Source organism: Nerophis lumbriciformis, linkage group LG07 (assembly GCF_033978685.3).
Source record: "Nerophis lumbriciformis linkage group LG07, RoL_Nlum_v2.1, whole genome shotgun sequence".
NCBI lineage: Eukaryota > Metazoa > Chordata > Actinopteri > Syngnathiformes > Syngnathidae > Nerophis > Nerophis lumbriciformis.
The window spans coordinates 5,450,001-5,462,797 of NC_084554.2; the positions used below are offsets into that span (position 1 = coordinate 5,450,001).

Sequence of the window (12,797 nt, forward strand, 5' to 3'; positions counted from 1 at the left end):
AATGGGCATACTTGCCAACCCTCCCGGATTTTCCGGGAGACTCCCGAAATTCAGCGCCTCTCCCGAAAACCTCCCGGGACAAATTTTCTCCCGAAAATCTCCCGAAATTCAGGCGGAGCTGGAGGCCACGCCCCCTCCAGCTCCATGCGGACCTGAGTGACGTGTTGACAGCCTGTTCTCACGTCTGCTTTCCCACCACATAAACAGCTAATGATGGAGGGCGAGTTCTTGGTTTCTTATGTGAGTTTATTGTTAGGCAGTTTCATTAACGTCCTCCCAGCGCGGTAACAACATACAACAACAGCAGTCAAGTTTTCGTCCCCCGTAAAGCAGTTCGTCTGCCGTAAACAGCAATGTTGTGACACTTTTAAACAGGACAATACTGCCATCTACTGTACATGCATATGTGACCCACCCATAATGTGTCACATTTTTGTGTTGATTTATTTATTTTATTGTGTGGTTTGAATTCGTTTTTGGAGCTGTCATTACACATTTATCAGTATTCACATTGGTCAGTAGGGGGCAGTAGGGCGTTTCTTCCCAATTGAATGCTATCACCTGCAGACCGGAAGTGTCTTGTCATTCTGATGAGCGCGACCAGTCTGTGAACAATTGAAACGTCCTGTGTGCTTTTTCCTCCTGTATAACAGGTTAGTTTTGGTGAATCAACTCACTGAATAATATCCATGTGATCTTTATAAGTTTAAGTACACATTCTGATGGTGGAGCCTAACTCTAAAGTGTTTGTGAGTTGTAGTTTGTATTTGTGAATGAATCCAGTGCACAGCTGCAGTAATCAATACAAAAAGGCGACGTGAGTGCGCAATGTTTATATAGGAACTTCTGATCCTAATTCAGACTCCCAAATTAGAGCTCCCGTTTTCTTATTGATTTTATTTGTATAATGTGTGTGTTCTGAAATAGTGACAGAGAATAGAACAAGGGTGGACAATTCAACCCTTAACTCAACAATGAGTAGATGAGTGTTATGTGTGTGTATATGTGTAAATAAATGAACACTGAAATTCAAGTATTTCTTTTATTTATTTATATATGTATATATATATATATATATATATATGTAATAAATATACATATATATATATATATATATAGCTAGAATTCACTGAAAGTCAAGTATTTCTTATATATATATATATATATATATAGCGGCATGGCGTAGTGGGTAGAGCAACCGTGCCAGAAACCTGAGGGTTGCAGGTTCGCTCCCCGCCTCTTACCATCCAAAAATCGCTGCCGTTGTGTCCTTGGGCGGGATACTTCACCCTTTGCCCCCGGTGCCACTCACACCGGTGAATTGAATGATGAATGATAGGTGGTGGTCGGAGGGGCCGTTGGCGCAAATTGCAGCCACGCTTCCGTCAGTCTACCCCAGGGAAGCTGTGGCTATGAAAGTAGCTTACCACCACCAGGTGTGAATGATTGATGGGTTCTACATGTAAAGCGACTTTGGGTACTTAGAAAAGCGCTATATAAATCCCAGTTATTATTATTATTATTATATCTTAACCACGCCCCCAAACACGCCCCCCGCCCCACCCCCGACCACGCCCCAACCCCCCACCCCCCCACCTCCCGAAATCGGAGGTCTCAAGGTTGGCAAGTATGTTAATGGGAGCCTTAAAAAAAAAAGAAGAAGAAAAAAAGGAGTAACTAAATAGTTACTTTTCACAGTAACGCATTACTTTTTGGTCTAAGTAACTGAGTTACTTTTGAAATAAAGTAACTGTAACCACTTACTGGCTTACACATTTTTGCTACCAGAACACTGAATATGGGTCATGGTTTTAGAAAACAGAACCTTCATCCAACAGACATTCTGTGGAAGGAGTTGAAAATGTCAAATTGCCAAAAACAGCCTAAAAAATTGTAAATATTTGAAGAGTACTGTACTATAAGGCACACTGCCAATGAGGAGGGTTTTTCTGTCTTTGTTTTTTGGGGTTTTTTTGCGCCTTTTGTATGAAAAAAAGACCTGAATAGACCCGTGCGCCTTAGTATCCGATGCGCCCTATGGTCCAGAATACACGGTATGTCTTCACTATACTTGCGAGTGTCACCACCTTTTGCTATTTGGAACAGTGTGTTCGATTCATGTCATGAACGGTTCTCAGATGCCTGAATCTACTCAAGTTTTCCCTGACTGTTGTTCTTTTCCAGTGAAACAATACCATTTTTCTTGGATGATGTAACTTCCACATTTGGACCGCTGGTTGGGGCCCGTGCGAGCGCAGGCATTGTATTCCAGCAAGGCTCAGGATGTCCTGTTGGGGGTGGGGGGTGGGAAGGGGTTGGACAGAGGCATAGGAGATGCAAGAGCAGAAGTGAGTTGCCTGCTTTCAATGGTGATGACTGGTCTGTTTGAGGCTCATAGTCACGCCAGAACCCTCACTTGCTCATTCAAACAGGAGTTTTTCCATTGGATTTACCAGAAACCAGCATTGGAGGAATGGCTTAAACCATCTGTTTCCAGGATTGCGATGATTCATGAAGGTCCAATGTTCTATTGTGTAGGACCAACGTTGTGAAGATACAGGTGGGATTTTATGGCTGTTTGGCGCACCGTTGTTCACTCTTGTTTCAGTGGTCTAGTGGTTAGAGTGTCCGCCCTGAGTTCAAACCCCGGCCGAGTCATACCAAAGACTATAAAAATGAGACCTATTACCTCCCTGCTTGGCACTCTTGATTGATTGATTGAAACTTTGGGCGGTATACCTCGGTTGGTAGCTTCCGCCATCCTAGTCACTGCTGTTGTGTCCTTGGGCAAGACACTTTACCCACCTTACTCCTCTCTGAGCTGCCACCTTATCGTGGTAGAGGAGTTTGCGTGTCCCAATGATCCTAGGAGCTATGTTGTCCGGGGGCTTTCATGCCCCCTGGTAGGGTCTCCCAAGACAAACAGGTCCTAGGTGAGGGATCAGACAAAGAGCAGCTCGAAGACTTCTATGGGAATGAAACAACAAAGACTCAGATTTCCCTCTAGAGCCAGGCCCGGAGTTGGGGCACGATGGCGAGCGCCTGGTGGCCGGGCCTGGCACAACCCGAAGAGGCAACGTGGGTCACTCCTCCAATGGGCTCACCACTCATGGGAGGGGCCATAGAGGTCGGGTGCATTGTGAGCTGGGCGGCAGCCGAAGGCAGGGCACTTGGCGGTCCGATCCTCGGCTACAGAAGCTAGCTCTTGGGACGTGGAACGTCACCTCGCTGGGGGGGAAGGAGCCTGAGCTAGTGCGCGAGGTAGAGAAGTTCCGGCTAGATATAGTCGGACTCACCTCGACGCACAGCAAGGGCTCTGGAACCTGCTCCCAGTGGTTTAAATGTAACTTAGATATTGTGTTTCACTATGTAAAGCGCTTTGAGTCACTATCAATCAATCAATCAATCAATGTTTATTTATATAGCCCTAAATCACAAGTGTCTCAAAGGGCTGCACAAGCCACAACGACATCCTCGGTACAAAGCCCACATAAGGGCAAGGAAAAACTCACCCCAGTGGGACGTCGATATGAATGACTATGAGAAATCTTGGAGAGGACCGCATTCTAGGGGAGACCGAATGCAATGGATGTCGAGTGGGTCTGACATAATATTGTGAGAGTCCAGTCCATAGTGGATCCAACATAATAGTAAGAGTCCAGTCCATAGTGGGGCCAGCAGGACACCATCCCGAGCGGAGACGGGTCAGCAGCGCAGAGATGTTCCCAGCCGATGCACAGGCGAGCGGTCCACCCCGGGTCCCGACTCTGGACAGCCAGCACTTCATCCATGGCCACCGGACCTGTGCCGGTGGCCAGATCAACTGGTCTAAAAGGGGGGTCTATTTAAAGGCTAGAGTATACAAATGAGTTTTAAGATGGGACTTAAATGCTTCTACTGAGGTAGCATCTCTAATTGTTACCGGGTGGGCATTCCATAGTACTGGAGCCCCAATAGAAAACGCTCTATAGCCCGCAGACTTTTTTGGGGCTCTGGGAATCACTAATAAGCCGGAGTTCTTTGAACGCAGATTTCTTGCCGGGACATATGGTACAATACAATCGGCAAGATAGGACGGAGCTAGACCGTGTAGTATTTTATACGTAAGTAGTAAAACCTTAAAGTCACATCTAGTGCCAGTGCAGGTGAGCCAGTATAGGCGTAATATGATCAAACTTTCTTGTTCTTGTCAAAAGTCTAGCAGCCGCATTTTGTACCAATTGTAATTTTTTAATGCTAGACATAGGGAGACCCGAAAATAATACGTTACAGTAGTCGAGACGAGACGTAACGAACGCATGAATAATGATCACAGCGTCGCTAGTGGATAAAATAGAACGAATTTTAGCGATATTACGGAGATGAAAGAAGGCTGTTTTAGTTACACTCTTAATGTGTGACTCAAACGAGAGAGTTGGGTCGAAGATAATACCCAGATTCTTTACTGATTCGCCTTGTGTAATTGTTTGGTTGTCAAATGTTAAGGTGGTATTATTAAATAAATGTCGGTGTTTAGCAGGACCGATAATCAGCATTTCCGTTTTCTTGGCGTTGAGTTGCAAGAAGTTAGCGGACATCCATTGTTTAATTTCATTAAGACACGCCTCCAGCTGACTACAATCCGGCGTGTTGGTCAGCTTTAGGGGCATGTAGAGTTGGCTGTCATCAGCATAACAATGAAAGCTAACACCGTATTTGCGTATGATGTCGCCTAGCGGCAGCATGTAAATGCTAAAGAGTGCAGGGCCAAGAACCGAACCCTAAGGAACTCCGCACGTTACCTTAACATAGTCTGAGGTCACATTATTATGGGAGACGCATTGCATCCTGTCAGTAAGATAAGAGTTAAACCACGACAAAGCTAAGTCTGACATACCAATACGTGTTTTGATACGCTCTAATAAAATATTATGATCGACGGTATCGAAAGCAGCGCTAAGATCAAGAAGCAGCAACATAGATGACGCATCAGAATCCATCGTTAGCAGTAGATCATTAGTCATTTTTGCGAGGGCTGTCTCCGTAGAGTGATTTGCCCTGAAACCGGATTGAAAAGGTTCACAGAGATTGTTAGACACTAAGTGTTCATTTAGCTGCTGTGTGACAATTTTTTCGAGGATTTTCGAAATAAAGGGAAGGTGGGACACCGGTCGGTAGTTTACCATGAGGTCAGGATCAAGGTTAGGTCTTTTGAGCAGAGGATGAATAACCGCTTTCTTGAATGCTAGGGGAACAGTACCAGAGGAAAGTGATAAGTTTATAATATTTAGCACTGATGGACCTAATAATACAAAAAGCTCCTTGATAAGTTTCCCAGGAAGTGGGTCAAGTAAACATGTTGTTTGTTTTATCCCACTTACACGCCGTAATAGTTCCTCTAATGCTATTTCATCAAAAAGAGAGAGACTATTTTGTATTGCAGTATCCGTCGTAGATACAGTTGTATCTGTGTTAATAGAACCCAGTTGTAGCTGGGATGCGTTGTCTTTAATCTCCTTTCTAATGAGTTGAATTTTCTTATTAAAGAAATTCATAAAGTCATCTGCCGAGTGGGTGGAGCTATTGGGAGGAGTCCCTTGTTGGGTTAGCGATGCTACTGTACTAAACAAAAATTTAGGGTCGTTTTTGTTGAGGCGGATGAGATTTGAGTAATATTTAGCTTTAGCTAAGGTAAGCATGCGTTTATACGATATTAAACTATCACTCCATGCTTGATGGAAAACCTCAAGCTTGGTCGCGCGCCATTTGCGTTCCAACTTTCTACATGATGATTTATGAGCTCTGGTTTCTTCTGTAAACCATGGGGGTGCGCCTTTTAGGGGCCCTTTTTTGTTTTAGCGGTGCTATGCTATCAATGGTTTCGCGCAGGGCATTGTCAAAGTTGTTAATTAGGTTATCAATAGAGCCGACATGATTTGGGAACGCCGGATAGTCGAACCTCGGATTCAGGAGGAACAGTGTGGTTTTCGTCCTGGTCGTGGAACTGTGGACCAGCTCTATACTCTCGGCAGGGTCCTTGAGGGTGCATGGGAGTTTGCCCAACCAGTCTACATGTGTTTTGTGGACTTGGAGAAGGCATTCGACCGTGTCCCTCGGGAAGTCCTGTGGGGAGTGCTCAGAGAGTATGGGGTATCGGACTGTCTGATTTTGGCGGTCCGCTCCCTGTATGATCAGTGTCAGAGCTTGGTCCGCATTGCCGGCAGTAAGTCGGACACGTTTCCAGTGAGGGTTGGACTCCGCCAAGGCTGCCCTTTGTCACCGATTCTGTTCATAACTTTTATGGACAGAATTTCTAGGCGCAGTCAAGGCGTTGAGGGGATCTGGTTTGGTGGCTGCAGGATTAGGTCTCTGCTTTTTGCAGATGATGTGGTCCTGATGGCTTCATCTGGTCAGGATCTTCAGCTCTCGCTGGATCGGTTCGCAGCCGAGTGTGAAGCGACTGGGATGAGAAGCGACTGGGATGAGAATCAGCACCTCCAAGTCCGAGTCCATGGTTCTCGCCCGGAAAAGGGTGGAATGCCATCTTCGGGTTGGGGAGGAGACCCTGCCCCAAGTGGAGGAGTTCAAGTACCTCGGAGTCTTGTTCACGAGTGAGGGAAGAGTGGATCGTGAGATCGACAGGCGGATCGGTGCGGCATCTTCAGTAATGCGGACGCTGTATCGATCCGTTGTGGTGAAGAAGGAGCTGAGCCGGAAGGCAAAGCTCTCAATTTACCGGTCGATCTACGTTCCCATCCTCACCTATGGTCATGAGCTTTGGGTTATGACCGAAAGGACAAGATCACGGGTACAAGCGGCCGAAATGAGTTTCCTCCGCCGGGTGGCAGGGCTCTCCCTTAGAGATAGGGTGAGAAGCTCTGTCATCCGGGGGGAGCTCAAAGTAAAGCCGCTGCTCCTCCACATCGAGAGGAGCCAGATGAGGTGGTTCGGGCATCTGGTCAGGATGCCACCCGATCGCCTCCCTCGGGAGGTGTTTAGGGCACGTCCGACCGGTAGGAGGCCACGGGGAAGACCCAGGACACGCTGGGAAGACTATGTCTCCCGGCTGGCCTGGGAACGCCTCGGGATGGCCTGGGAACGCCTCGGGATCCCCCGGGAGGAGCTGGACGAAGTGGCTGGGGAGAGGGAAGTCTGGGCTTCCCTGCTTAGGCTGCTGCCCCCGCGACCCGACCTCGGATAAGCAGAAGAAGATGGATGGATGGATGGATGATGATTTGGGAATGGTGCCATTACCGAAGGCAGTAGGTCAGCAAGAGTCTTCGTTGTGGCAGCATTAATGTTGCGGCTGCTATAGCAGTTATTATTATTATTAGTTTGTTGACAATGAGTCAGAACTTCGAATTTTATAAGGTAATGATCGGACATTACTTTAATATACGGGAGTACCATAACTTTGGAGGTGGTGACACCCCTGACCAGCACTAGATCTATCGTATTGCCGTTGCGATGCGTAGGTTCATTTATTATTTGTGTAAGACCACAGCTATCAATTATAGTCTGGAGGGTCCAATGGGGTATTCATATGGATATTAAAGTCCCCCATTATGATTATATTGTCTGCGTGCTTCACTAGATCAGCAACGAACTCTGAGAATTCATTGATAAAGTCCGAGTAGGGCCCTGGGGGGGCGGTAGATAACAGCCATATCGAGAGGCAGCGGTGCGACAGACCTCATAGTAAGCACCTCAAACGATTTGTATTTATTATTTAGGTTAGGGGTAAGGTTAAAGTTTTCATTGTGTATTAGTGCAACAACCCCACCCCTTTTAAGGGGACGGGCAATATGTGCATTCGTATAGTTAGGAGGAGATGCCTCATTTAGCGCAAAAAAATCGTCTGGTTTGAGCCAGGTTTCGCTAAGACCAATGACGTTAAGATTGTTGTCTCTAATGACCTCATTAACTAATAACGTTTTGGGAGACAAAACTGCTTTTGTGCAAATGTGTTTACTAGGAAGCAGCTGTTACCGTTATGTGTCAAAACTGTATGACCATACAAAACATCCAGGAAGGTCCTTAGAGACAGTTTCTTTATGTTTTGCATAACTGGGCTATTTTTCCCCCTTTCCAAAACACAACAAATCCACTAAAAAAAAAGCCTTTTTAGAGGATTGTTGTTCTTTATTTATAAAATGAAATCACCGGATGAAGCTTTAAAGATCCATTCGTAGACGTGAACTCTAGAAATCTCCCAACCTTTCAATGGACGGAAAGACGGAGTTTCCTCAGGCAGGCGTCAGAACGGTCGGTGACGTCACTGATTTATCCGTGGCGTTTTTTCTGAGCGTGGAGTTTATTTTTCTCTCCGCACGGTAAGAACAGGAAGTTTATTGTGTAGGCTGATTACAGCCGTATTTACGCCGCTGTTTTCCCCTATTCTGTCTTCAGTCGTCACTGTGTTTTGACTCGCCGCAGGAAACTACTGGATTTCCAGATTACAGACCATTTGTATAAAGTCGAAGTCTTCGCTTGTGCATTTAGCGTTAACCTTGCTTGTGATGCGAGTTCACAATGTGAAGGAAGTCTCCAGTGTACTGAATTGAGGTTTGCCTCTGGAGAACTTCTCAAAAACCAATCTCCTGTTCAACAGAAGTGAATTTTAAGGAGGTGAACGAGAAGAACAAGCAAAGCCTTTTCAGCGAGATCCACTCTGCGATCGACCAGTTGGCATACGCCGTCAGCAATGTGTAAGCATCCCCGTCAACGCACTTTATTAGCGGGCGTTGCTCCTTCAAAATGAGTCCTCTAATCACAACAATTGTTTTTCAGAGTGTCTGACTTCTTTATGGGAGATGTAGAGAACGGATTGGGGCTGCCCCTAACTGAGAAGAGCACGGTAAGTTCCGTACAAACTGAATTGATGTATTTACTGATACGAGGTCGGTGTAAGGATGTGCCTTACTGGCTCTAAAGTCCATCTATCCATCCATCTTCTTCCGCTTATCCGAGGTCGGGTCGCGGGGGCAGCAGCCTAAACAGGGAAGCCCAGACTTCCCTCTCCCCAGCCACTTCGTCCAGCTCCTCCCAGGGAATCCCGAGGCGTTCCCAGGCCAGCCGGGAGACATAGTCTTCCCAACGTGTCCTGGGTCTTCCTCGTGGCCTCCTACCGGTCGGACATGCCCTAAACACCTCCTTAGGGAGGCGCTCGGGTGGCATCCTGACCAGATGCCCGAGCCACCTCATCTGGCTCCTCTCGATGTGGAGGAGCAGCGGCTTTACTTTGAGCTCCCCCCGGATGGCAGAGCTTCTCACCCTATCTCTAAGGGAGAGCCCCGCCACCCGGCGGAGGAATCTCATTTCTGCCGCTTGTACCCGTGATCTTGTCCTTTCGGTCATAACCCAAAGCTCATGACCATAGGTGAGGATGGGAACGTAGATCGACCGGTAAATTGAGAGCTTTGCCTTCCGGCTCAGCTCCTTCTTCACCACAACGGATCGATACAGCGTCCGCATTACTGAAGACGCCGCACCGATCCGCCTGTCGATCTCTAAAGTGTCAATCGAAAAGGTCTGAGTAGTAACCCAGCAGAGGTACCAGAAGCTCAAGTACACTGGACCAAAACACTTTGGTTTTTGCTCCCATTTTTTATGATCTAAAACGTTACTTCAAAATAGCCACCCTTTGCTGTGATTGCTTTTTCGCACACTCTTGGCATTCTCTCGATGAGCTTCAAAAGTTAGTCACCTGAAATGGGTATTTTTACTTCACAGGTGTGCTTGAAGCTCATGGAGAGAATGCCAAGGGTGCGCAAAGCAGTCATCAGAGCAAAGGGTGGCTATTTTGAAGAAACGAGAATACAAAACATGTTTTCAGTTATTTCACCATTTTTTTGTGAAGTCCATAACTCCACATGTGTTCACTCATAGTTTTGAGGTGACAATCTACAATGTAAATAGTCATGAAAATAAAGAAAACTAATTGAATGAGAAGGTGTGTCCAAACTCTTGGCCTGTACTATATATATATATATATATATCCGGACGGCTTCGAAGCAATTCTGGACCACCATCCGCCGCCTCAGGAAGGGGAAGCAGTGCACTACCAACACCGTGTATGGCGAGGATGGTGTTCTGCTGACCTCGACTGCGGATGTTGTGGATCGGTGGAAGGAATACTTCGAAGACCTCCTCAATCCCACCAACACGTCTTCCTATGAGGAAGCAGTGCCTGGGGAGTCTGTGGTGGGTTTCTGGGGCTGAGGTTGCTGAGGTAGTTAAAAGGCTCCTCGGTGGCAAGGCCCCGGGGGTAGATGAGATCCGCCCGGAGTTCCTTAAGGCTCTGGATGCTGTGGGTCTGTCTTGGTTGACAAGACTCTGCAACATCGCGTGGACATCGGGGGCGGTACCTCTGGATTGGCAGACCCAGGGTGGTGGTTCCTCTCTTTAAGAAGGGGAACCGGAGAGTGTGTTCTAACTATCGTGGGATCACACTCCTCAGCCTTCCCGGTAAGGTCTATTCAGGTGTACTGGAGAGGAGGCTACGCCGGATAGTCGAACCTCGGATTCAGGAGGAACAGTGTGGTTTTCGTCCTGGTCGTGGAACTGTGGACCAGCTCTATACTCTCGGCAGGGTCCTTGAGGGTGCATGGGAGTTTGCCCAACCAGTCTACATGTGCTTTGTGGACTTGGAGAAGGCATTCGACCGTGTCCCTCGGGAAGTCCTGTGGGGAGTGCTCAGGGAGTATGGGGTATCGGACTGTCTGATTGTGGTAGTTCGCTCCCTGTATGATCAGTGCCAGAGCTTGGTCCGCATTGCCGGCAGTAAGTCGGACACGTTTCCAGTGAGGGTTGGACTCCGCCAAGGCTGCCCTTTGTCACCGATTCTGTTCATAACTTTTATGGACAGAATTTCTAGGCGCAGTCAAGGCGTTGAGGGGATCTGGTTTGGTGGCTGCAGGATTAGGTCTCTGCTTTTTGCAGATGATGTGGTCCTGATGGCTTCATCTGGCCAGGATCTTCAGCTCTCACTGGATCAGTTCGCAGCCGAGTGTGAAGCGACTGGGATGAGAATCAGCACCTCCAAGTCCGAGTCCATGGTTCTCGCCCGGAAAAGGGTGGAGTGCCATCTCCGGGTTGGGGAGGAGATCTTGCCCCAAGTGGAGGAGTTCAAGTACCTCGGAGTCTTGTTCACAAGTGAGGGAGGAGTGGATCGTGAGATCGACAGGCGGATCGGTGCGGCGTCTTCAGTAATGCGGACGCTGTATCGATCCGTTGTGGTGAAGAAGGAGCTGAGCCGGAAGGCAAAGCTCTCAATTTACCGGTCGATCTACGTTCCCATCCTCACCTATGGTCATGAGCTTTGGGTTACGACCGAAAGGACAAGATCACGGGTACAAGCGGCCGAAATGAGTTTCCTCCGCCGGGTGGCGGGGCTCTCCCTTAGAGATAGGGTGAGAAGCTCTGCCATCCGGGGGGAGCTCAAAGTAAAGCCGCTGCTCCTCCACATCGAGAGGAGCCAGATGAGGTGGTTCGGACATATGGTCAGGATGCTACCCGAACGCCTCCCAAGGGAGGTGTTTAGGGCACGTTCGACCGGTAGGAGGCCGCGGGGAAGACCCAGGACCCGTTGGGAAGACTATGTCTCCCGGCTGGCCTGGGAACGCCTCGGGATCCCACAGGAAGAGCTGGACGAAGTGGCTGAGGAGAGGGAAGTCTGGGCTTCCCTGCTTAGGCTGCTGCCCCCGCGACCCGACCTCGGATAAGCGGAAGAAGATGGATGGATGGATGGATATATATATATATATATATATATATAAGACAAATCACATGTTATTGCGATTAATTAACACTGATTAATCCGACTCAAACACATCCTTGGTCTTAATTGTTGTTTCCTTGTGTTTTGTTTTTTTTATCTGGTTTCAGTCTTTTGACAACCCCCCTCTGGAATCCAGAGGATCCCTAACCCCTGAGAAAGATGATCCGCCAGGTGAGACCGTGCATTGTCACCTTGTGTATTTTCACAACAAATGTGAGTCAAGAGAACCAAAATCCTAAAGATCGGGCATTCTCTTGTGTGTGTTGTGTGGCTACAAATTCTCGTATTAATCTATCCACCTATTAATCCATGCAACACCCGGGTTAGCTGTAATGACCTTGGAATGGTATTAGCCTGTGTGTCTCTCACTGAAGGTCAGTGGCTCGCAGTCACAGATAATACCGAACCCGAGGAACGTTTGTCGGCCATGCATCAGTCCATCTTGTACAACCTCTCTCACGGCGTTCCTGTGATTGACACAGGATCGCCAACTGGGGTGGAAGAGGTGGACAGGACGCTACTGCAGCAGGACAACGGGGTGGAGTTAGCGCTACGCTACGCCAAGGCCTGGTCCAAGTACACCAAAGAAATGCTGACGTGGGTAGAGAAGCGTTTTAACATGGGTGAGTCGAGGAAGATCCATTGTGTGGCAGGACTGATATTGTACGCATCTTAACCTCATAAACATTTCATGTCTCTATCTTTATGATCAAACTTTATCTTTGTTTTCATGTGCATGTTATGTAAATAACGGGTCTTAAAATGTAACATTAGCTCAGAGCTCAAGGTTCAAGTTCTAAAAAGCGTTTTACAAAGTCCGTCAATGAGGTTGTAGAGTAGTTCTGGTTTTAATTGCAGTTGATTTCCTGGATAGTAGAGTAGATTCCACAAAACCTTGCGCTTTTGAAGGTATGGGCCGGAGAATATCTTGTTATATTTTTTAGTTTTCCTTTTAATTTCTTTGCAAATAAAGCAAAAAAACCATAAAGGCAAAACTCAGATGAGTGTAAAGGTGTATATATAAATAAAGAATATGCAA

At 47.3% G+C, this 12,797-nt stretch overlaps 1 protein-coding gene across 3 annotated transcripts in view; it reads left to right on the top strand.

Annotated features, from left to right (window-relative positions):
* LOC133609884 (rho GTPase-activating protein 29-like) overlaps positions 1-12,797 on the top strand; it is a 251,586-nt gene that overhangs the window by 150,120 nt on the left and 88,669 nt on the right. For 2 of the 3 annotated variants that reach the window (XM_061965910.1, XM_072913447.1), the window contains exons 4-7: positions 8,591-8,687; positions 8,770-8,836; positions 11,866-11,929; positions 12,241-12,381. In XM_061965910.1, coding sequence (XP_061821894.1) covers positions 8,591-8,687; positions 8,770-8,836; positions 11,866-11,929; positions 12,241-12,381 — 369 coding nt within the window. Of the gene's footprint in view, positions 1-2,025; positions 2,561-8,590; positions 8,688-8,769; positions 8,837-11,865; positions 11,930-12,240; positions 12,382-12,797 lie in introns of those variants that run through there. The other variant, XM_061965912.2, reaches the window with a different exon arrangement.